This window comes from Myxocyprinus asiaticus, chromosome 15 (assembly GCF_019703515.2).
Source record: "Myxocyprinus asiaticus isolate MX2 ecotype Aquarium Trade chromosome 15, UBuf_Myxa_2, whole genome shotgun sequence".
Lineage (NCBI taxonomy): Eukaryota > Metazoa > Chordata > Actinopteri > Cypriniformes > Catostomidae > Myxocyprinus > Myxocyprinus asiaticus.
The window spans coordinates 33,414,467-33,438,028 of NC_059358.1; the positions used below are offsets into that span (position 1 = coordinate 33,414,467).

At 37.0% G+C, this 23,562-nt stretch overlaps 1 protein-coding gene and 1 pseudogene across 4 annotated transcripts; both read right to left on the reverse strand.

Annotated features, from left to right (window-relative positions):
* Nucleotides 1-836: 836 nt before the first annotated feature.
* LOC127453418 (tapasin-related protein-like) lies at nt 837-7,086 on the reverse strand (annotated as a pseudogene).
* A 276-nt stretch (nt 7,087-7,362) lies between these two features.
* Nucleotides 7,363-21,840, reverse strand: LOC127453421 (grainyhead-like protein 2 homolog). Of its 4 annotated transcripts, none has more exons than XM_051719736.1 (17): nt 21,616-21,840; nt 20,762-20,872; nt 19,919-20,105; nt 19,244-19,302; nt 18,823-19,165; nt 17,857-17,915; nt 17,079-17,235; nt 16,848-16,959; nt 15,252-15,346; nt 11,847-12,005; nt 10,721-10,808; nt 10,328-10,476; nt 9,897-9,934; nt 9,719-9,801; nt 9,529-9,614; nt 8,992-9,056; nt 7,363-8,746 (listed from the first exon to the last, which is right to left on the reverse strand). In XM_051719736.1, the coding sequence occupies exons 3-17, from the start codon at nt 20,096-20,098 to the stop codon at nt 8,632-8,634; spliced, it is 1,788 nt and encodes a 595-aa protein (XP_051575696.1). In that variant the 5' UTR covers nt 20,099-20,105; nt 20,762-20,872; nt 21,616-21,840; the 3' UTR covers nt 7,363-8,631. The 4 variants fall into 4 exon arrangements, with proteins under 4 accessions (XP_051575696.1, XP_051575697.1, XP_051575695.1 ...); XM_051719737.1 differs by having other exon boundaries at nt 21,568-21,618; XM_051719735.1 differs by lacking the exon at nt 20,762-20,872 and having other exon boundaries at nt 10,340-10,476.
* Nucleotides 21,841-23,562: the final 1,722 nt, after the last annotated feature.

Below are 23,562 nucleotides of genomic sequence, written 5' to 3' on the forward strand. Positions count from 1 at the left end.
AGATTTTATTGATTTATTTCTTAAATAAACAGAAAAAATAGAGTTCTAAAACCATGTAAAATCAGAAAAAGTGAGAACATGTACTGTCTTCGGTGGAATATATAAATGAGATGTTGGGTTAAGTCACCATTCACTTTTATTGCATCTTTTTTCCATACAATGAAAGTGAATAGTGACTGAGGCTAACATTCTGCTTAACATTTGATTTTGTGTTCCACAAGAGAAAGTTGAGGGTTTAAAACAACATGAAAGTAATTTAATTATGGCAGAAATGAAATATGTATCCCTTAAAGGTGTTGGAGGTTTATTCCTGTCTTTTGCCTTGCATGGCAGATTCATCCAACTATAAAGACTCTTTTTGGTGTGTTTATTTTATTTCCTATTTCTTGTATTCTTTAAAACTACTGTTAACTGCCTGATGTACAGAAGAAACCTAATTTTCCTGTTCTGTGGAAAAGCTTGATCTGGGAACAAGATGATTGCCGTGAGCCTGCCTAAATGTACTGAAACGTACAAAAATCTACTCTGAAATGTGTTAAGATAATCAATGCTGAATGAGCATAAAGAATATAAATTATACTGCCATGCAATATACAACAGTTGGTTTTAACTTTCTTTTCTGCTGTTGGTTATCATGTTCCTTAGTCAGCACAGACTTTTATATTTTGTTCTGTTGTTGAAGACTGTAGAGGTCAATTTTTCTCCTGTAAACTCAAATTGTGATAATGATATATATGTATAAATGGCAAATAATATACCATAACTAAAGGGTAATCCTATCTCTACTTTAAAAGGAATATAGAGCCTGCTGCCAATAAAACCATCAACATACTCTACCCGTTTCAGTTTTTATTTAATAAAAAATGGAAATGTATCAACAAATCAAAAACATAAAATAAAACAAATTAAATTATTTTACATTTCTAGAATAAGTTACATAAAAGACTTTTTTGCTGATATTAAAATCCCATTAAATAAACACAGTTTACAGTGCAGTGACTGATTTAAAACACCCATTAGAAGATAACTGGTGACCTTTAAAGTACAAAATAAAAATAGCTCCAAGTTCCTTCCACGATTTTTCCTCACATGCCCGCAGATGACTGGCCCTTAGCTGTCTTAAAAGAAATAAATAGTTTTTTTTTTTATTAAACATTTTTTAATACAAACAGATAATATTAATATTTAACTCCCCTTTATATAGTTTAAAGATGGGTGTCAACTAGTTAAATATACAGTAATATGTTGTTATAAAAAAAACATGTTTCAGACTTATTGAAGTTCTAAAAAGCAAAACTCACCTGCACCTTTGAATGCTTGATACACAAATACCAAAGATATCATCAACATTAAAACAACTGTCCAGAAGGCTGTTTCTATTGAATTCACAAAGAGAAAAAGACTTTGTTTGAAACAGACTTTGTTTAAACAAATTACGAATATCTAAATTAAGCCAAGATTTACAATCATAGCTTAATTAATATGCATATTAAATTTGCTCATCAGAGAGATAAATTATTCTACTTGGTATTAAGTCATGGTTTTAAAATACTTGTTGAGCTCAATTTAAGATTAAGCACAGTTTACTGTTTATATTCATGTGTAACTTAACTGTAAGAGTCTCTTGGCTCAAGTTTGTCCACAGTCAGGCTGGCATCGCTGTGTGTTTCTAGTGCAGTGTGAGAGACCCTACAGGTGACAACAGTTCCTGGTGGGTGTTCGTCGGGCCGTAAGATGAGGTGAGACGAGAGAGAATATGTCCCATCACTGTGCTGCCGATGACTGGAGAGGGAGGATTCTTTTGAGAAAGACACAGGCTCTTCCGCAGAGGGCAGCTGGGATAACCACTCCACCTAGAGGTGCACAGGTCAGTCAGGATACAGCAAAACACAACTAAACCAGACACATTGTTTTTTGATCATCATAAAATTTTATTTTCAGTATACTTTTCTTCAGACCCCTGTTTTTGTGACTACAAACTGAAAACATAATAGCTGCAAATATAAGCTGCATAGATGCTCAGAGATAGTTAACCAAAAAGTTTGCAAAGTTCATGACATCAGGTCTTAGGGTTTTGCAAAACCTAGTGTCTGTCTCGTATCTTAAAGCTTGCAAATTCCTTGAGCACATCTGTATATTAGTCTTCGTTTTCTTAGCATTATACAGTAAATCTAAATGTTTGATGAAACATTTATTGCATCTGGACAGTTTCCCATAACTCACCAAGACAGGCATTTTGACCGTTCACACACAGCCACAAGTGGTCTTATTGCAAGTAAGCAGCTTACAGTAAGACAGCATGTGGGTACCGACGGAGTAGGTATTTGGTATTACTACTGATCCTGTAGAATGACCAGTATTACTACTTATATATATTTCTTAATATTATAACAGATTTCTATTTTAGTATTGACTTAATTCTGAAGTATCTGTACTTTTGACATTCAGGGCTTTACTAAAAATATTCAGCGCCGCCCATGGTTACGTCCAATTCGCAAGCAAATTGTTCTTTAGAGTTGATTCTTTTTTTTAAATTGGTCAAAACCTTTAGTCAAACTCATTCAGAAAATAGTATGAGTACTCTTCAATTGCACTTTTGATACTTAAGTACATTTAAAGGTGCACTCCGTAATTCTAATCCAATACACTTTTTTTGTCAAATTCTGCAAATATCTCCCCACAGTCTGCTAGCTGTCTGTTCTGTGGGTGGGCTGAAAAAAAAATCTAGTATTTGAACATAGCCCTGGCTCTGGAAATGGGACAAAAACAAAGTGGATCGGACCAATCCACACAACACTACCCCAGCCAATCAGCAACGGGGGGTGGTTCTTGTGCGTGCACAGGATGGGGGGTGGGGGCAGAGCAAGAGGGAAATTCATTAGAAGAGTGATGGCAAATCTGGCTGATGTGAACTTTCTAAACTCCAAGAAGGACAAATGGCTGAGAAACAGACCAAGAGTAAAGTTCAGACGAATATAAATAAAAAAAGAAGGATTGTGATAAATCGAGGTCAGAGCTTCCAAAAGAGCACTGAAGGGAGGGGTGTGTTTGATTTGGCAGTTGAGTTGGAATATCAACAGTGTTTCTCAGGAATCGCTGAGTGCACCTTTAATATTAGTTACTTAAATACTTTTGGATGAATGTTTTTCTCACAGGCTACTTTTGCTTTTACTTGATTCAGTTTCCATACAGGTATCTTAACTTTTACTTAAGTATGACTTTTGGGTATCAAATACTGGTTCTGTGCTTATTAGGCTGATCGGACATTTTCTTGAATAATCCTGTAGTAATCCTTTAGTGCTGTAATGAAAGTAAGGTGACCTGTACATCCAGAGGGTAGTAACGATGACAGTGACAGCTCAGTTTATGGGGTGTCTTGTCCTCAAATATCAGTTTTTCCTCAGAGAGAGTGACACGAGGAGGTTCTGGGAGTAAGGGTAAAGGGATGAGAAAGAGATGAAGAGACAGGAAAGGTGAAAAGACAAAATTGGTAGTATCAAACATCATAAGATTGCTTTAAACATGCAACAAACACATACTATAATTTTCAAAACTCTAGAGCTATGCACAGATGCAATCTTGTCAGAAATTGCCACATTTTTTAAATGAATGACATATGGTGATTAATTAATCATATTTATCAAGAATTTTGGAGAAAAGCTTCTAAATTAATATAAAGACATTGCATTATTGTGGCAGATGAAAGCACTGAAAAAACATTTTAAAAAATGGATTTAGAAGTGAATATATTCTTTGTTTTATTTCCACATCATTGATCAGAAGCCTGTCACTATCCTACAGTCCACAAAGATCCATTTTGCAATCAGTCATGAACCTTCCAAGGTAGAATTAGGGACCGTTCACATAGGACATATTTGGCCGTTCAGTTGTTACATTTTTTTTTACAAATTTTTTATATCATGAACTCAATTAACACGTTAAATTGACAACTCTACTTCAAATACAGTCCTCATATGACTTATGGATGTGAACAAATGTTATCGAGTGTGAGTAGGGCTCAATGAGAGACTCACATGTAATGTGCAGCTGGACAACCTGTTGAGTCTGGAACTCTCCAGAGCCGACAGTGCAGATGTATGTGCCCTCATCTGTGACCTTTAACCTCCTCAGAGTAAGAGATGCATTACCATCTCTCACCAGCAGATCTGCTTCTGCACTTGTGCCTTCCCGCTTCACTAGTACTGCAATGGATAAAAGTAGTATGCCATGCATCACACATACATTATTTACTGTAATTTTTTTTAGCAGAAATTGCACCAGCAGCAGCAGTCATTTTCGAGAAGGCTGCATCTTAAAATATGATGTCATGTCCCCAGGGTTGGACTGTTGGGAGACAACATTTTACAGGCAATTTCATGGTTACTGTAGTAAAACCAAGGTTATTTATTCTAAGGTAAGGTTAGGGTTAGGTTTTAGGGTAGGGGTTAATGTAGTGTGTGTGTGGGACTGTAAATTAACACAATAAACATGCTGCAGTGATGCCCATACAGTATGTTAATATTTAAATATGGGTGCAAATAGTAACTGACACTATTTGCACCAGGATGCAATTAGTATCTACCATTATTTGCACCAGGGTTGGGGTGCAAATAATATCTGCCACTATTTGCACTGGGGTCCTGATGGCCAATCCGATCCTGCATGTCCCAAATGTATTATGTTCTGTGTCTATAAAGTTCTTCTCTCGAAAATGTGTCACAGATTTTATCTCATCTAAGTTTATATGGCATGATTAATGGTTCTGTCGGTATGACAATGTGTATTTGTGAAAGTATGCCAAAAGATGCTTAGATATTTTCAAGCTTTGGCAGTTATTGAATAATACTCTTCTGCTGAGATCAGCATAAATGTAAATTATGATTAGGAAATGCCTGCATGCATATTTAATATTGGTTTACCCCAACAAAATCCATATCTTAACAGAGACACAGAGAGTGACTCTGTCATGGGCAACATAAATCTATTATTATTTGAATACTTGTAACTTACCATCTGATCCCACTTCTGTCTCTGTCGCCCTCGCTTTCATTTCGAGAATTTTATGGCCATTTCCTCTGTATTGTAGACGCCACTCAAGTGCCACATCCTCTCCATGGATTGAGTCCTTCTGTCTAAAGCCACAGTCTAAAACAGCATCACTCCCTATTGGAGCCATCATGGACGGTACACGCGAGAATACCACAAACACAACTGGGTAAAACACAGTCGTAGAGAACAGTGAGGGAAAGAGAAAGAGATTAACAGAAGAAACCGTTAGAATTAAGACATTCATTTAAATTAAATTAAAATAGCTACATAAATAAATCAACATAGAAATGCACATATAAATGGCTTTGATAAAGAAAAGTCTATGAGAGATACAGGATAACAGTAATCCGTTACTTTATGATACAAAGCATAGTTCTTATGACTCATCAAAAAGGGGGCAGTCTTTCCCTTTCTGGAACCATTAAGGAAAACATATCAATGCATAGGACAGCATATAGGTGTGAACAGAAAGATAGCTTGAGCAAGTTCAAATGATAAGTTCGTGCTGAGTGACTCCAGTCAGGCTTCCTAAGCAACCAATTGGCCCGGCTGAAAGGGTGGGTAGAGTAATGATGGGTTAACCTCCTCGTGGTCGCTATAATGTGGCTCTTGCTCTCGGTGGGGCGCGTGGTGAGTTGTGCGTGGATGCCGCGGAGAATAGCGTGAGCCTTCACACGCTCTAGGTCTCCGCGGTAACGCGCTCAACAAGCCACGTGATAAGACGGTCTCAGACGCGGAGGCAACTGAGATTCGTTCTCCGCCACCTGGCTTGAGGCGAGTCACTACGCCACCACGAGGACTTAGAGCGCATTGGGAACTGGGGATGCCAAAATTGGGGAGAAAATCAAAAAAGAAAAAAAATCATGTGTTAAACAAAATTACCCTCTATCATCAACGTTCCTGATTGGCTGAGTGGCAGTTTTAGTTTACTCTGCATAAGCGGTGGTGTGTCTGATTCTGCTGTCTCGCTGGACAGGGTTTGTAGCACCAGAGTGAGGCTCAGGCCGCCTCCCACCAGCTGAACTGAGCCAATGAAATGAGCAGGTGCAGAATCCGGATCAGCGCCACGAGGAACGTAACTGCTGATCTCACAAAACACTTGCTGTTCATTACAATCAGCATGAAGAAGTGAGTCTGCATTAGGAATCTGAATAGATGGTACTGTGGAGTGAGAAACAAAAAGAGAGGGAGAAAGAGGCAGAGACTTTAAAATATGTATATGGAAAGTTTAAACTAAAAACTTCTAATCCATCCTTTAAAGCATTTTGCCTTTGAAATAATTTTAGGGGATTGAAAAGATCCCAAAATTGAAAAATCACCCCTAAATACTAACAGCACTTACACATCAACTCAAAGATCAGATCATCAGCATTAGGTGTCTCAGGGGGGTTATATGGGGTCACCAGCTCTGGTGACAGATCATCATTCCCAACAAGATCCCTGAAGACCAGAGTAGATGGAGTACGCTTGAACGTAGAGCCTCCCATCATGCCCCCCATCCCCATCCCTCCCCCCTCCTCGATCAGAGAGCAGGACAGAACCACATCAGCTCCGTCCAGCCCTGTAATGATTGAACAGTTAGGACAACACGTTCATTCAACAGCAGGGGTCGCCAAATCACCCGTGTACAAGAACAGTACACGCACTCCAACAGCAGGGGCCGCCAAATCTCTTTCACGTTATTGAAAGAAAAAACGAAACCAAAACAACAACTGACGCATTATTATTTGATTTTAAAGTCGTAAAACGTTATATTAACACGATTTATTCATATAAACATGTCTGTACATTTACGTGCAAGCGAGTTGACTGAAAAACATCATTTAGGAACATCGGCAACTCACCGTAAGCCAACGAAAGGAGGACGAGTATCGTTAACATCACCGAGCAGCACCAATACCACTTTGCCTTGATGTCAATTACTATTTGACAATGTATAGATTAATTGTGCAAACGTATTTTACTCAAAGACATCAAGCAGCACAAAGATAGGCTACTATCGAAACCTGCGACGATGTATTTCCATTCAATAGACGAAACACTTTCGCTTTTGATTAAACACACTTCTTCCTCTTTGGCACATTCAAAATAAGAGTGAATTAATTTCAGTCATAATGTAAATGATGCTGTTGTTTTTGTTTTGTTGTTATTGGTAGGCCCTATTCCCATTACAAAAGACTCAAATAAATGTGCAAAGGCACAACTAAAGTGTCCATGATTAAATATGCCTGATCTAATACTGTACATCTGTTTGTTACATGAACATTTTTGTACAGGTATACTATATTCCACTGCACGCTATTTAAAGCTTTCTTTATTTTTGTTCAAATAATCTAACATCACATTCTCATGTAATGCATTCAATATACATTTTCAAGACAGTCAGATCTCATCTTTAGCTTCCACTTATTGTCTTATGAATTGTTGAGATTCCCCATATTTGCCAAAATTACCAAAGATACCACACTGCCAAATGTCTCTCCATGTTTATAGTTCCCATTTCCATTTTTTTATTTTTTTTTGTAAATAGTTGATTTGATTGATAGTGCTATTAATAACCCTGCCTTATTAAGGGCAAAAAAGCTGATTGGAGGATAAGCATCCTGCTTAGATTAATGATCAGTAAGAAAAATAAACCAGGCACAGTCGCCAAGACTCAAAACGAGGCAGTTTGGTTGCTGTTTTACTGAATTCTCCTCTTCATAATACTTCTCAAGCTCTGCAATATGACCTGCATGTTTCAAGTGTTACAAAACTCATCATTTTTGTTTTTGTCAAATGCAGCAAGTGAATAGATGAGAGCCATCTTTCAATACATTTTAAAACATTGCATTGTTCGTACACAAATACGGAAGTTTGAGTGAAAGCTGATAGACTGTTTTTGCAGGTGTTAGAAGTGACCAGATAACGATTTATCAAACAAGTAAATGTGAGTGAAGATTCTCTGGAATTGTGAGTTTATCCAACTGATAAAATAGTGCATAAAAATATGTACAAAATACATTTTTAAAAAGACATCAAAACATCAACGTACAACACAATAAGGAATATATGTAAAATTGACATGCATTCCACATAACACATAAGGTAAAGTGTAGTGTGTATTCACAGCAGTAACATCTGGGCCAGTTTTCATGATATTTGATGTACAACACAATTTTACTTTGCCATAGATGAGAAAGAAATAGTGAGACATTTATAATCCCTTAACAGTCACATTTGATCTGCGGGCACTATTTATAAAGGAATGTTGTGTAAGAAAACCATGACCTGTGTGTACATGTTTCACCCTGTTGGTCACAAGGGGGAGACAGCATATAACAGAGGAAAGATGTAAAAATTAACTTTGAGCTTTGGGGTAACCTTTCACCTGTAGTTCAAATTGCCCATCATAAAGTTCATTCAAGCAAGTTCAACTGAAAAAGCAGGACTGTTGATGTGCATTCCCAAGTGAATAAATTCTGGAGGCAATTTCTCTGCTAAAACAGAGGTTATATGGGCCAAATAGACCAGCACAGAATGACTTTGCTGTTTCAAGGTCCCATGTCCTCCAAACAGATCCATGTAGTTAGTGCACCAACTTTAAATTTCGGTGAGAGTGACCCGGAAACAGTCAGCCTGACTGTCAATGGCCAGAATAAACGTGTCCTCATTGCAGTAGTGCTCAATGATGTTGTCGTCCATGTTAACCAGAATACTAGTGGTTGGATAAGAGAGACATCGGAAGAAAACTGAGCATTGGGAACGTTTTTTTTCTTTCTCAAATTCAATGCCAAATATTACATCCTATAACTACAGAAATATAAGACCAACGATAGTGCAGATTGAATACAAAGATCAAACTATGAAAGGAAATAACTTTACTTTTTAGCACTAATAAATGTATGAAGAATAGGAATAAAGAATCTGAGATAATGAATTTTGTATAAATGTTTTACTCACCCTTTCTTGCTTTTCTTGTATATTTTAGTCATCTTCTCCACAGGAACAGAATATTTGCCTGATATCTTGGAAAAAAATACAAATGTTGATGCATATTATGCCTTAAATTCAAAGAAACTCTTTTGACAACCTTCTGTAAAATACAAGTGTATTTATGACTCTAGTTTACGCTGTAAATTATAATTATAATCTGACCTGATCCTGCTACAAAATTCTGTGTAAGGGCCGTTCACACCAAACATGTTTTTGCCTCCATCTGCGCTGTAATGTAAATACGCACTTTGCGTATTATACTCATCTTTGACCGTTGCACCATGTCTCGCACATGAGCGCTGCATTTTTAAGACTCCAAGTCAAGTTAAAATTACTTTTAAAAACATCTCGAGACAGCTGCATTCAGTTCCATTTGTTACGCTTGTGTCAAGAAAGCATTCGGTCTTAACTGCCTGCCCCTAGTACCTCAATACTTTTGCCTGTTACGAATAAAGATGTAATTCCCATATGCTGCTCGAATGTACTGCATGATATTATACTTACTGCCTCAAGCAAACTAGTCAGTGTTGGAGACTTCAGCATCAGTGCATCAAAAACCTCATCAGATTCTCTCCTTACATACAGCAGAACTGCAGAAACATCATGTATGACAGGAAGTATTTATACAGAAGAATGGGACAAAAACATTCTGGTTATATGTAAAACACACACCCAAGCTCAAATATATACAGACCCCTCCTCTCGTCTCTGCCGTATTTGGCGGTTGGAGAACAAACATCATCCTCAGAAGACCTGAACCCCCTTTTCAAGGCCACCCTTCATGACAAACAGAACAACAAATTCATCATTTTTTGCACTTTTGTAATGTGAATGAATGAATGAATGAATGAATGAATGAATAAAAAACTGACCCATCACTCTCTGTTTCTTCAATGCCAAAACTGATCACCTGTACACAAATAGAGTACACAAAGTTAAAAAGACAGCAAACTGCACATGCTCCACAACACTCATGACAGTGAATGCTACTAGGCCTCTTTTTGTTGGATGTTGGCCATTGGTTGTGCATCACAGGTCATCACACAGTATAAGAACAAGCATATACATGTTATATTTGATCTAATTCATGTTTTAAATTGACAGCCTTAATTTTAACAATACATTATGACCTGACCATTACTAAGAGGCCACACCCCGATACTCAGTACTGAGCATTGCACATCCAGTGCTCAACAATAAGGATGGATCGGGGCCTGTGTTAGAGTGTTCCGGGCCAACTGAAGGAACTGTTCAGAACTGATACAACTGTTGTGTTGAGTATCACTTTGGAAACTGTATTTACCCTGCTTCTCACCTGACCGGCTCTCTGGAGGTTGCTTAAATGGACATCAGGGATGAAGAGGACAGGCTGGGACTCCAGGTCTGTCATAGTTTTGAAAAACGTAATATCTGACTTCTTCTGCAGTGAGGTAGTGAAACCTCCTCTCTTTCCTAACAGGGTGAAAGAACATCAATGACTCAACTCAAAATCAGCAGGCTTTTCACAGAGAAACACACATTTTCAATGGACACCGGAGCCAAATAAGGTCAAAGTCATAACAACCTGACAACACTTATTTGGTCAAAACCTGTAGTGGAAAATTATTCTCAAGAAGAGAATGCACATAGGCAATGCCTGTATGATTCAAAGATATAGCATATGATGAAATGTATGGTTGACTGGATGAGAGCTCACTATCATGACCCGGACCACCCACAGTTTGACCTTTAACCTTCTTCCGGAGCTGCTTTTTCTCCTCATCGCGAATTTTTCGTTCAGCCCCCTGTGGAACAAAAGAGATGATTGTGTGCTTGGGTGTGATAATACTGTCTGGTTTTTAAAGTGCTGTGGGACAAGCACACATACTTTATAAGGAACAAAAAGAAAATGATAAAATAAACTAATAAAAATGACATTTATTATGCTTCATTGAGTAGTATTTAATTAATCAGGCATATGGTTTGATGGTTCATTTCTTGGCTTCATCCAATTAATTGGAATCCAAATACCATTACACTATACAGAGGCACCAAAAAGTATTTTGTCATTTAAGCTACACTTATATTCATTGCTTTTAAATAATAATAATAATAATAATAATAATAATTTCAAACCAAGTGGCACCTGCAAACAAATTCTGCGAGACCTTAGAGTAAAAGTAACCACAGGTGTGGTTCATTACATAGACTATGGACAAGTTCCATTACAATTGATAAACAGAAAGTGTTTTGCTTGAAGAGTGTGCTGGTTGCCACTTGGTTTGATATTTTGTTAGTTTGTCATGATATCTTATATTTTATCTCTGTGTTCCTTTCCTTTTTTAAATTCATTTTAATAATTTCTAAATAGATTTTATTACTTTATATTCTCAATTTCTTGTCCTTAAAAAAAAAAAAATATATATATATATATATATAATAATAGTAATTATAAATAATATATAGTATATATATAAATATATATATATATATATATAAAGCACTTTGAAAAACAACTGTGCATGAAATGTTTAATATAAATAAACTCGCCTTGCATCTAATGCAATGTCATTCATATATTTTTAAGTGTGGCAAAAGTGTCCAAATACTATTTGGAGCTACTATACATGAAGGTCACATCAGTTACAGCCACTACAGGAAATAACAATGGCAAACACAGGAAATTGCCACTATAAACATTTCGAGTCAAAATTAAATAATGACAATCTGCCATTAGCACCTGTAATACAGGTCTGTTGACAGTTAGCAATAATACACAATAATCTCTAATGGATTACCCAACCAATACATTTCATTCACATACACCTTTGCACTGCACCAACCTTGTCACAAAAGACTTTGATCTGGGAGTATGCTCTATGGATGGGTCTGTTACTCCTGTTATTATAACTGTAGGTGTCAATCTGGATCATGAGTGGAAGACCTTTCACTCCCTTCTGCGAGGAGAAATCTGTGCTTAGACAGTTAACCGTAACGAAAACCTGTAAAAAAAAAAAAAGAAAAAGAAATTACACACAAGTCAGCTTGACAAATATGCATTTCAGAGCCAGGAACAAATGGTCAGGTGTGGCCAGGCAATCTTGTCTTATTATCTCATGACAGGACAGCCAAAGGGGCAATTTTTTCACTGAAGGAGCTCAACTTTAAGATGACTGCCTTCAAATTGCTGCAGTTCACCTCACAGTTGCACATAAATACAAAACAGGTAGGCAAATCAATTATGAGAAGCATGAAATTAGCTAAATGTTCAATTAATACAACACATGCATTTTATTTTGCTTTTCAAAGACAGATCCAAAACAATAACCATGACTAAATATAACTGTGGCAGATCTCTTGCTCTGGAAGCGGGAGCCGGGTAAACATCCAAACGTAAGACATTTATTTTACACACACTTTTCAGTCACACATAAAGGGGTACTTTTCAGCACCACATAAAATACACGCACTGCTTTTCAGCACATACGCACACACGCGCGCATGCACAAGCATGCACACGCAGCTTTGTGCGTCTCTCTCTCTCGAACTGTGGCTCTGGCTCCTCTTTATCAATCTCCCGGCTGATTGCGATAATTCTACCACAGCAGTCCACACTTATCGCTCAGCCACGCCCTGCTCGCCACAATAACAAATTAAATATAGACTACACGGCCATGTATACACAATCATAAAAACAAACACTGTAGTTCATGTCAGTTTTCCATTGAAAATCTCTTTTTTTTTTTTTTTATAGACTAGGGTTTATCAGGACTCAAAAAACGTATATGCACTTTCTATGCACGCAAAATGTCACCTACATCAATCATGACCTTTTAATAATGAATGGCCAATCTTCTTAATCCTCCTACCACTCCTGAATATGTTAACAATCTTAAAATAAAAACTGTTGATGCCGATTCTAAACAAAAACCACATAATCACTCGTTCATTATCTACACATCTGTGGTTTATTCAAATAATGAGCCAAACCAAATTGATTTGAAATATTCCAAACTGTAACCTGTCTTATGCCAATATATCAAGAGACACTGGAAAAACGACTGTTGAAAGATGAAAGATAGTGAATCTTTCAGCCCAAGGTGAAAATACTTTCCCACTGATGGTCTCCCGTTCTTTCATGTCCGTGCCTGTAGCTGTTGTTTCATACATGAGCTTGCTGTTCAGTGTTATGAGAACCACTAGCTTTCTCAGGGCCACGTGATCAATTTTGACAGGAATCAGTTAGGAACCACATAAAGGTCAAAACAAATCTTTCTAGTGTGAGCTCTGTCTTTCTGTATGACAGTGAGTGTGTGAGTGCAAATGATCATTTAACAAATACAAAACAATCAATGCTGAACTCTTATAACATCCTCCTTTATTATCAATCATATTATAATCAGATGAACCCTACGTTGGAAGGTTTGTATTCTCTGCTGAGTCTTTTCTGCATTTTACATTAAGTCATGGAAAAAAATGCATGAGAGGCAGCAGAGCAGAACATTAGCATATTTTTCCCACTTTAACATGCATGTGTTAATTAAAGGAAATGAACTGAAAATGATAAATTTACCCCCTCCATCATATGATGATGGTTGCCTGGCAACCACAAAACTAAAAATGTTAAATGAAGTGGAAAACGCCACATCTTGTACCATAACAAACAGCCTAACATTTCGTTATTTTTGTCTTTTTTTTTTTTTTTTGTGAAAATATCTAAGCATCCTTAGAAAATGTACATGAGAAGCACAATTGTTTAAGATAATAAGACTCCAAAGAATATATTAATTAAGTTTATTTCTCTTACAGTACACTGGGGAATTCCTTTTCTACTTTTAAGTATACACTTCAGTTTAACTAAATGTTTCTTATATTTATGTTTAATACAAGAAACATAAACAATTTAAGATATATTCTTTGAAACAAGTCTTATTATCTTACACAATTTTGCTTCACAAGTAAATTGATTTTAAGGATGTTTAGGTATTTTTACTGGAAAACAATACAAAAAAAAATACTGATTAAGAAATTATGTTTTGCAGTGAAGATATTTGGGTGACACTGGAATAAAGTTCTGTTTTTTTACATTAGTTAATGCATGAGGTCTCGTGAATCAACAAAGAAGAATATTAAAATAACAGCATTTATTAATCTTGGTTAAGGTTAATAAATAAAAACAAAATTGTCGCACTATCTAATGTTAATATATACAATACAACTTTGAATTTAAAAAATGTATTAGTAAATGTTGAAATGAACAAAGATTTACAAATGTATTTACAAAAGAATTATTTGTTGTTTATCATGTAAACAAATGTTACCTTAACAAATTAAATCTTATTGTAAAGTGTTACCAATATTTGAAGTTAATTAAAACAAATAGCTTCTGGTGGTGTATCATATACCTTATATTTTATAACTACATCTACTAAAGGGCCTCACAGCCACATTTCAAGGTCAGAAATTAAGGTGGGGCTCAGGGCTAAAATGCCCACGAAATCCAAAATGTGGGTGCAAAAAATTGCCTCGTAATGTAACATTTGAAACAGTTCTTAATATTCTATTATAGTCCTAGTTCTACGTATTATTGCATAAAATATGAATAACTGTTGATTTAATTCTTAGAGGTCATCGTTCTCAATCTTGAGAATTTGTTTTAATGAATCGCTAAAATTGAAGCGTCTAACCTAAACAGATGAGACACATCTTTTGTTTTGAATGCTGAGATAAAAAAAAAATGCTCTTATAAAAGGTAATAAATATAAAAGTTAATTTCTGACACTACCTCACACCATAGAGAAACCAGTTGTTGATTTCCAGAAGGTAAGGCCTGCTATTAAATCTACACAGACTGTTCCAATGACACATCAGACTACTTCAAAAGCTTCAACCCTTTCAGGTAACCATTTAAAAAAACAACAAATATTGACCATGAGCACTAGATGGACCTCCGCCCTTCAGTGTGCACTTAAAGAAAGCTTGTTAAGCACTGGAACTAAGGAGGAAAAATCCTCCTGACAGTGAATAGGATGCTTCTGGGAAGAGGAGGAGTTGTAATCTCCTCCAAAGCCTTCCTCCGGTTGAGCGACTGTTATTAAATAGCTTGAGCCTTGCTGCACACAGCATCCAGGGCTGACAATAAGATGGTAAGTGTCAAAAACTTTATAAGAGAGTCAAATAAGTAGCCAAAGCATTTGAAGTACAGAACCTCTAATCTGTCAAGGTAAAAAAAAAACAAAAACTCTCACCTTTGCTTCTTCATTGACATCCCAGGTGAAGGACACAGCATTGTAGGCGATTTCCTCGATATTACCAATGGTGTTGAAGCTCTCTTTATAGTCAGCTGGATGGGGATGGAGGGGTGAAGGGGGGCATTGGGGAAACACAATATCAGTACTACTGTAAATAAGTTTCTGCATTAATTATAACTCTCTTTGAAAGCCATTAAAAGTATTTTTTTAAGCATGAAGACTTGCTATATGTGGGAAAGAGATTTGTCTCTTTATGGAGGCGTTGTATTACACGCTTCAAGTCTATGACATGGTACCTGCCTGCTGTGTAAATACAAAACCCCTTCAATGTATGGCAGATGTTACTCAAGCCTTCCATTTACAAAAGAGTAGGACCCTTTCCCAAGCCCCCGTTTGTCTGAGGATTCAGCTTCCCTCCCAACGGTTAACGCTCCTATTCAAATCCTGATCTTCAGCCTCAGGCACTATGAAAAATCCCTGGATACTGTTATTCAAATCAGGACAACATCAGGATAAGCAGATCAGGTTTCTATCCTCCGAAATCATGCCCGAACCGTATCAGCATGCCAGCTGCCATGAAGGAGACCATCACAGTGGTCCACAGGATTCAAAACCCCCCTTTCTTTAACCTGACCCCCATTGTCCTAATGCTTCCTCACAGGGAGCTATGATGGAGTACTTTGCCCTAAGCATTGTGCTAAAGTTGCAGACCACTTTCCTGGGATACACTTCCAAAAAATGTGAATGAGGGGGTTGTGAAGAGAAAGAAATATATAGATAAAGGAGGGAACTCCAGTTATTCAGTATTCCAGACAGACAATGTACAGGCATTATTGCAAAATAAACCCAGACAGTTTGATCTGGTCCCCGACCCCTGAAGGGGTTTATTTAGAAATAATGACTGACTGACTCTACATTATCCTGCTTTTTTACATGGCTACTTACTAAACACATAAATAAATGGACATGAAATATCGATTTCAGTTAAACTTAATTTATTATATAAGAAGAGAGAAACAGCGGAGTGCTACGACACATGAAACTAGTACAGGGTAGGAGATTAGTTGCCGAGGACAAAGGTCAAATATACAGTTTAGGAGTCGTTATCATGCCAAAATCTTTGATGGCAGATGTCCAAACTGGTCTATTGAAAAAGACTTCTGAGGACTGCATCTTTCAGAACACGTCTTGGCAATTTTTGCGTTTCCCTAAATGAATATGCAATTTAGATGCGTGTCTCCAACATGCGCAAAATAAAGGGTAGTGTTGATGGAAATGGACCAAATTGTTCCTGCAAAGAGATTTATCATGCCATTTTATATAGACATTTCAGACTGTGAGAGCAAATTAACATGACTGAAAGGCAGGTGTTAATCTGATTGGTGCAGTGCATCATGTTGTCATTGTGGCAAAACAGAAACTTTGAGAAAGGAGAATACATAGTACACCAAAAGCTGCTGGACTGTTGACATGCATTAATGTGATTTAAACTATTTCTGATGAAAAATGGTAAAACACGAAATCCTAACTGATAACATAACTGATGATCACAAATCTCTATAGGAATAATTTGAATCTTTCGCAGTATCTCACCTATATCAAGGACTCTCTGCTTGGCTGTGTGCTGGCGGGTGTGCCAGTAGTTCCAGTGCTTTAGCTGTTCATCTCGACACTTCTCCTGTTCAAACACCACCATCACCACACTCTGAAAGAGAGACAGGAAGCATTACAGTGATGTACTTGATACTGGTCCTTGATATCAAATATACTCAAGCTCTGAAAACAACAGCTTTGAGTAGTTGCCATAGCAACACCAGACCTCACCCGCACTTTACTGATGGGATGCCGAAGGCCCTTTTTGGCTCCAGACTCACTGAGGGTGATGCCGTAGAACTGGCCCTTGTTCAGATAGATCATCGGCCCCTCATCGGCCTTCTCGCGGGCTGAGCGACTCGCCTCTATGTTGTACTGGAACATTTCTCTGAGAGATGGAGGAATACTGTTGTGTAAATATTTGTTAGTGAATTCACACCATGTTTGCTTCCATGGCTGTTTTCATGGTGAAAAACAAGATAAAAGTTATAGTGAAGAAAAACCTACAGCATATAGGGTTTTTAAGATCAAATTTTTGATGTGCAAAATGAAAAAAATGATGTAGCAATGCAAGTCTCTCGTAAATGCATTAATACAATCAAATACAATATTTTCCCCAGTAATGACTAAGGCTTTATTTTTGCTCAGACATGAGAGCTACTTCTAATGATGTTTACATGATAAGAAGATTACTGTGAACAGAGATGGGAGTTACATTTTCTACGGAGGAACAGTTCCTGAATATAAATGTTATGTGCACTGCTATTTACTACTCGTAAGAATGTGGTAGATCTACTCTCCTACAGACTATTTATGCTAAAATCATGACGTTTTTGAACTCTCTGCTCAGATTTTGAGGGATTCAGAGCATTTTATATAGACTCAGCTTGGCAGAATTTCCAGACCCTTCCAATTCAAATGTATATTTCATTGCTGAGAATTTCAAAACTGGACAGTTTAAGTCTAGATTTTGTTAGTTTGAATATAAATATTGAATATAAATACTTACACCCCTGGATGGCCCTGGGTGAAATCATGGGCCCCTAGTGTGGTGGGTACCCTATACTTCTGAAAAACAGTATGACAGAGAGGTGTGAGCCTACTGAGAAAAAGCATAAGAGATGGGAATCATGTTCTGATTCAATTTCCACTTAACGGTTACGGTTCTTAAACCATCCCATTCATGTGCAGAACAACTGGTCCTAACTATATACTTAACAAATATACGGAACAAAAACAACACTTCTTTTTGGTAACAGAGTTTTTCTTTTCTTTTTTAATTGAAGTACCATTTATTACAACACATTCAGATCTTTTCTGAATGTGTAGCATTAACTAGACATGGTAAAATGAACAACCAGTCAGTATTTACACTTATCAACAGTAAGCGTCACAAGCCTTAAGAACACATAACACAATAAATGTTCTCGATTCATATTAAGTTGGATATGAAGAAAGTAATGACTTGCGTTTCAGTGTCAAGGACTGTTCTGAATGATACAGTGAGCAAGTCTTTTGACAGATTCAAATCAATATAGACAGTGATGGGTTGGTGATAACTTTTTTTAATGAGTCTTTTTTTATTGATTCATTAAAAAGAACTGACTTTTAAGAATAATTTGCTCTCGAGTCTGAATGCAGACGCTCAAGAATCATAATGGATCTGAATATCATTATGTAAATCATTCAGTTCCAGTATTTTTTTTAAATCTGGAACTGGTTCTGAACTTGAGATTCTTGGTGTTGAACCATAAAACACATTAGACTGAACTGCATTACATTTCTATTCTTGAATTTTACAATTACTAGTAGCTCCCATTACCAGTGACCGTGACATGTTTTTGGGTAGCTGACATAAATTTTTTTTTGGAAAGCAGACATGCTATATTCCATCTAAAATGATTTCGAATAGCATTTTGCCAATTCTTTGCATTTCCATACAGTTTATATATCAAAGCAGTTTCAGAAACCTCACCATCGTTTCTTCAGGGTAAGAGTCCTCAAAGGTGCTATCTGGTGTACTGCACTGTCCGTCCTTCATGTATCCATCATGACTGACACTCGCCGGCTCCTGCAAAGGCTGGTGGTAGGGCATGCGTTGATACTGAAGCCCGTGCTGTTGGTGATGGCTGGAGAATGCCTGAGCATAAACCTCAGCCTTCACAGTAGCCATAACACCCCCCTCAACATCCACTGTACTGAAGAGATCTTGCTTACTCTCTGCACTGTGTGCGTCAGTGTTCAAAGACAGGTTGACAGGAACTGACTTCAGGACTTGAATACAACTGTCTGTGGACTCAATGTCATCTTGACCGATCCTATTGAAGGAAAGAAAGTGTTAGTTTAAAGAATTCCTGGATATTGAAGTTCCAGCTGAGCAAGTGTGTTGAACTGACCTCTTTTCGTGTTCTTCTGGGAGTTTGGGGACTGGTAGGAGCCTCTTTTCTTTAGGAACCTAAGGAAAGAGTGGGAATATTAACTTTGGGACGCCAAGATCTTTAAAAATGTATGCCTCTAAAAGACACATTAGCTTTCTTAGGGCATTAACACTATGTCAAAACCTAGTCCTTCTTATTTTAATCATGATGACCATGAAGTCATCAAAACAATGAAATAACTCAGATGGAAGAATGGGAATGGTGTACTGACCAAAAAAAAATCAAAATTAAACAAATCAAAACCATCTTATATTTTAGCTTCTTCAAAGAAGCCACCCTTGGCCTAAATTACAGTTCTTCACACTTTCAGCATCGTCTCATCCAACTTCAGAGGATATATACATCTGGGATGCTTTTAAAACAGTAAAAGTATTGAGTTCCTGTGTATGCTGGACACTTGCTGGCTGCTTATTCTTTACTATTTGGTCCATTTCAAACACAAAATTTTAGTTTTGTAAGGAAATTAATATACAGGCACAATATATATTTGTCTATGAAACTATTTTCAAGCGTTTAAGCATGAGTCTTTATATCAAAAGTTTTCTAAGATCATAAGAATCATGAATTCAGTCAAGTGTGTCCAAACGTTTGACTAGTCATTTATGACTGGAGAGTTATAAGATGACCTCTGACCTTATAGTAATCATAAAGCAGTCCCAAGGCAGCCACACTGTCCTCATCTCCATTGATGCTCATCATGGCCTTGGTGGCAGCAGTCAGTGGGTTCTCCAGGTAAGACTTCCAAGCCTCATCTTCACTGGTGAAGGGACGGCGTGATGGGAGAGACATCTCATTAGGGACCACCACCACCATACGTTTACTGTAACATACAGAGAAGCTTATTTAAAAGGGGTACATATTACATACATATATACCTATATCTATAAACAATGGTTACAGCAATTATTAATCAAAGCTACAGTAATTAGGAAACAGATTCAAGAAAGTCCAGATTTCTGAAGAAATGTGAGTTGTTTTAAAGATTAGTGGTCTACCAATGTGTTTTTCAATGACCAATATCAATATCTAGAGAGCAGGGTGGCCAATGGCCACAATCATGCCAACACATAATATAATGACAACAAATGAGATGTGCACAAAATTGCTGAAATGAAATAAAACATTTATTTTACACAGTATTCACTAAAATGCACTGTAAAAACTGAAATCAGAAATAGTTTATAATCCATTGAGATCTGAGTTTGTGTAAATGTTAATTGACCAAGTGGACAAGGTTATCGGCTGATGCTGATAATCTCAAAATGGTCCAATATCAGCCAATTGATCAACCTAGTTAATACAGTATATTGGTCTATCAATATAATAGACAAACATTCAGAATCAAATACTAAGCCAAAACTAAACCCATCAAACATTCTGATGCATGAACTAGAAATGCCTTCACAGAAATAAAAATAATACTTATCAAAATGTGGACAACAGGCCTGAGCCCAATAACAGCACCTCTCTCTGTACCTCAGGGTTTGTGAAGTATGCAAAGAGTTGCAGCATACACCTGAAATTCCCAGCACTATCCTTTTACATTTTCCACACAATTGCTTTTTCGGTTGGACAATGGACTATATCCTGCAAGATATGGATACTACAGTGAGGAAGGACTGCATAGGAGGAGCTGTACAAGGATGTTGGCTAATATAAGCCACCTGCCCAGGCCCACCGTTACATTCAGTTGTAGAACAGCAAACAAACACAAAAAAGAAGACAAGAGCAAAAGGCAAAATAATCTGATCAATGTTTCTCACTCATTCTTTGTTCTTCGATATTGCAATATCTGTGGTGATGTAACCCTTACACTGGTAATCCATTCACCCAAATAAAGAAATAAATGACAATAAAAAAATAAATAAAAATAGAAAAATATAATATAGATAAATAGAAACAAATTAATAATAAAAATATATAAATAAAAGAATAGCAACAAATAATAATAAAGTAGAATAATAATACAAACAATAAAAAACAAAACAATTGTGGAGTGCCACAGGGTTCTATTCTAGGACCTCTACTATTTTCATCGTTTGTGTTACCCTTTTTTTAATGCTTTATCATCAACTAATAATATACATTACATAACATTGTATCATGAGTAAGATAACTCTCATACATATTACAGTTTATGTTACCTTTAGGTAATGGAATCCATTCATTGTTAAATTAAATATACTCAAACTAAACAATATGACATCACATACAATACACAACACCTAATGAAATGGAAAAAGCTGACAGCTTACAAACGTAGTGCCATACGACTAACTTACCATTGAAATGTCTTATAAATGGTATTAATGTTTTCATTCGCGACTTACTTTTCCTCATGAGCCATGCGCACTGTTGGGCTCTCGCCGCGAAACTGGACTTTCAGGTCGGTGAGGATGCGGCAGGTGAGTCGCAGGGAACGGTTGGAAGAAAACTCGGACTACAGGTCAAACCACTTCTCGCATCCGACTCTCATTACAGCATCCTCCGTCTGTTCCACACAAAGGGGAGCAGCCAAACATTCAGGATCAAGCGGAAAAGTGTGTTAATTCTGGGAACTCTTAAGGTGACTGTTATTATGAGCAGGTAAAGGTGCGCTCTCGTTACCTGGAGGCGGGGACGACACAGCCAATCGCTGCGCCGCCGCTGTGATTCGAAGATGCTGATTGGCCCAAAACCAGGCAGAAGGCGTGACCGCTACCTGTATGCCTACTGTTATTAAAACACTAATGCACCCGAAATAGAGAAACACAGTCTACTTGTGGGAGTTTGACATTGATTACGCAATGAAATATTACTCTAGATGAGGCTGTGCTTTTATGGCATTTTTTTGTTTTGTTGCTATTTTATATGCTGGTTAACCTTCAAATAGCAGAAAAAATGACCTTATTATTTAATTTGGTAAAACATCAACAGAAATGGTGAACCTGTAGTATTCTCGCAACTTTAGCTTGAGTTCAGACCTGTTTACACTGTTTTAGATCTGCAAAAAAACTCTGACAGCTGGCAGAAGAGCAGTTTGTCCATTTAGTCTGTCTATATTTAACCAAGGGTACAATTAAATGTGACTTTTCATTCAATTGTTTCTATAGAGTTCAGAAGTTTGAGTTTTTCTTGTTAAGAAAGGAAATGTTTGCTCACTTTGAGCCCTCTGTCTGAGCTTATCCAAATACATCTATTATTGACCAGCAGACTGCCATTTGTTTGTTAGGGTTGCAGATAAAAGTGTCTGTTAGACTAACAGGTGTGGCTCAATTTTAAAGGCTTCAAATGTTCTCTCTCTTTGCTCAGATCTGGGATTTAGTTGATCTGGCATCAGTTCTTGCTGCACTTTATGAGCAGACTAGAAGACGACAAAAACATGGCATTGTACAAAGAAAAAAATAATAATAAAAATAAAAAAGAAGAAAAAAAAAAGAGGAAGCTATCATGATCACGCGAGAAAACATACTAATGAATTGCAGTCGTTCATGGGAACTGAAACTGATAGGCTACCTGACAATTTCATAACTTGCTCCAGGAACAGATTCAGCTCACTAGCCCCAGTTATTTATAGTTGAATTCTTTGATTTCTTTTTCATCATATCAATGTACAGGCCTTTAGAGAGCATCTTTTATTTGTCATATACACAGAAATAAAAAAGAATAATGTTAGAATAATAAGAAAAAAATTAGAGTTGTAATTGCACGTCTTGTTCTCGCACGAAGTACATACTATGTCTCATCTGCATCCTTATCGCACTTCATGGGACATTTCACAAAAGGTGTGGCATGCCCGAGTCCTCAAAGAAAAATGACCTGTTTAGACCTGGAGAAGAGCTTCAGCTTCTACCAGTCTGACAGGTAACGATTCTGAATTGTTAGCAAAATACGAAAGTAGTTTATACAACACACACACTTTCACCAGTCATGCATGTCCAATAAAGGCTCAAACGTGCACTCTTCTAATTTCACATGCAGAAGGTCCTTGAGTGTGTGAGTGTTAATTGTTGGGTACTACAGACAAAGGTGTTTCCAATGCACCACCTTTTAAAACTATTTTACGATAATGAGTGCTCACCGTCTCTTGCATAGTGTATAATGTATTGAATTCAATTTCATGGGAAAGGACTAATCCAGCTGACTCATATGATGTCATGTTTTGAGTGTGAGAAAAAGGCCAAACCCCAAACTACATGTACTGTTGCAGAATTCAGACTGCAACTGCACAGCAGACTTCTGCTTCCTGAGAAAGTCTAAAACAGTATCAAGCCCTAAAAACTATTTTTAAAGAGGTG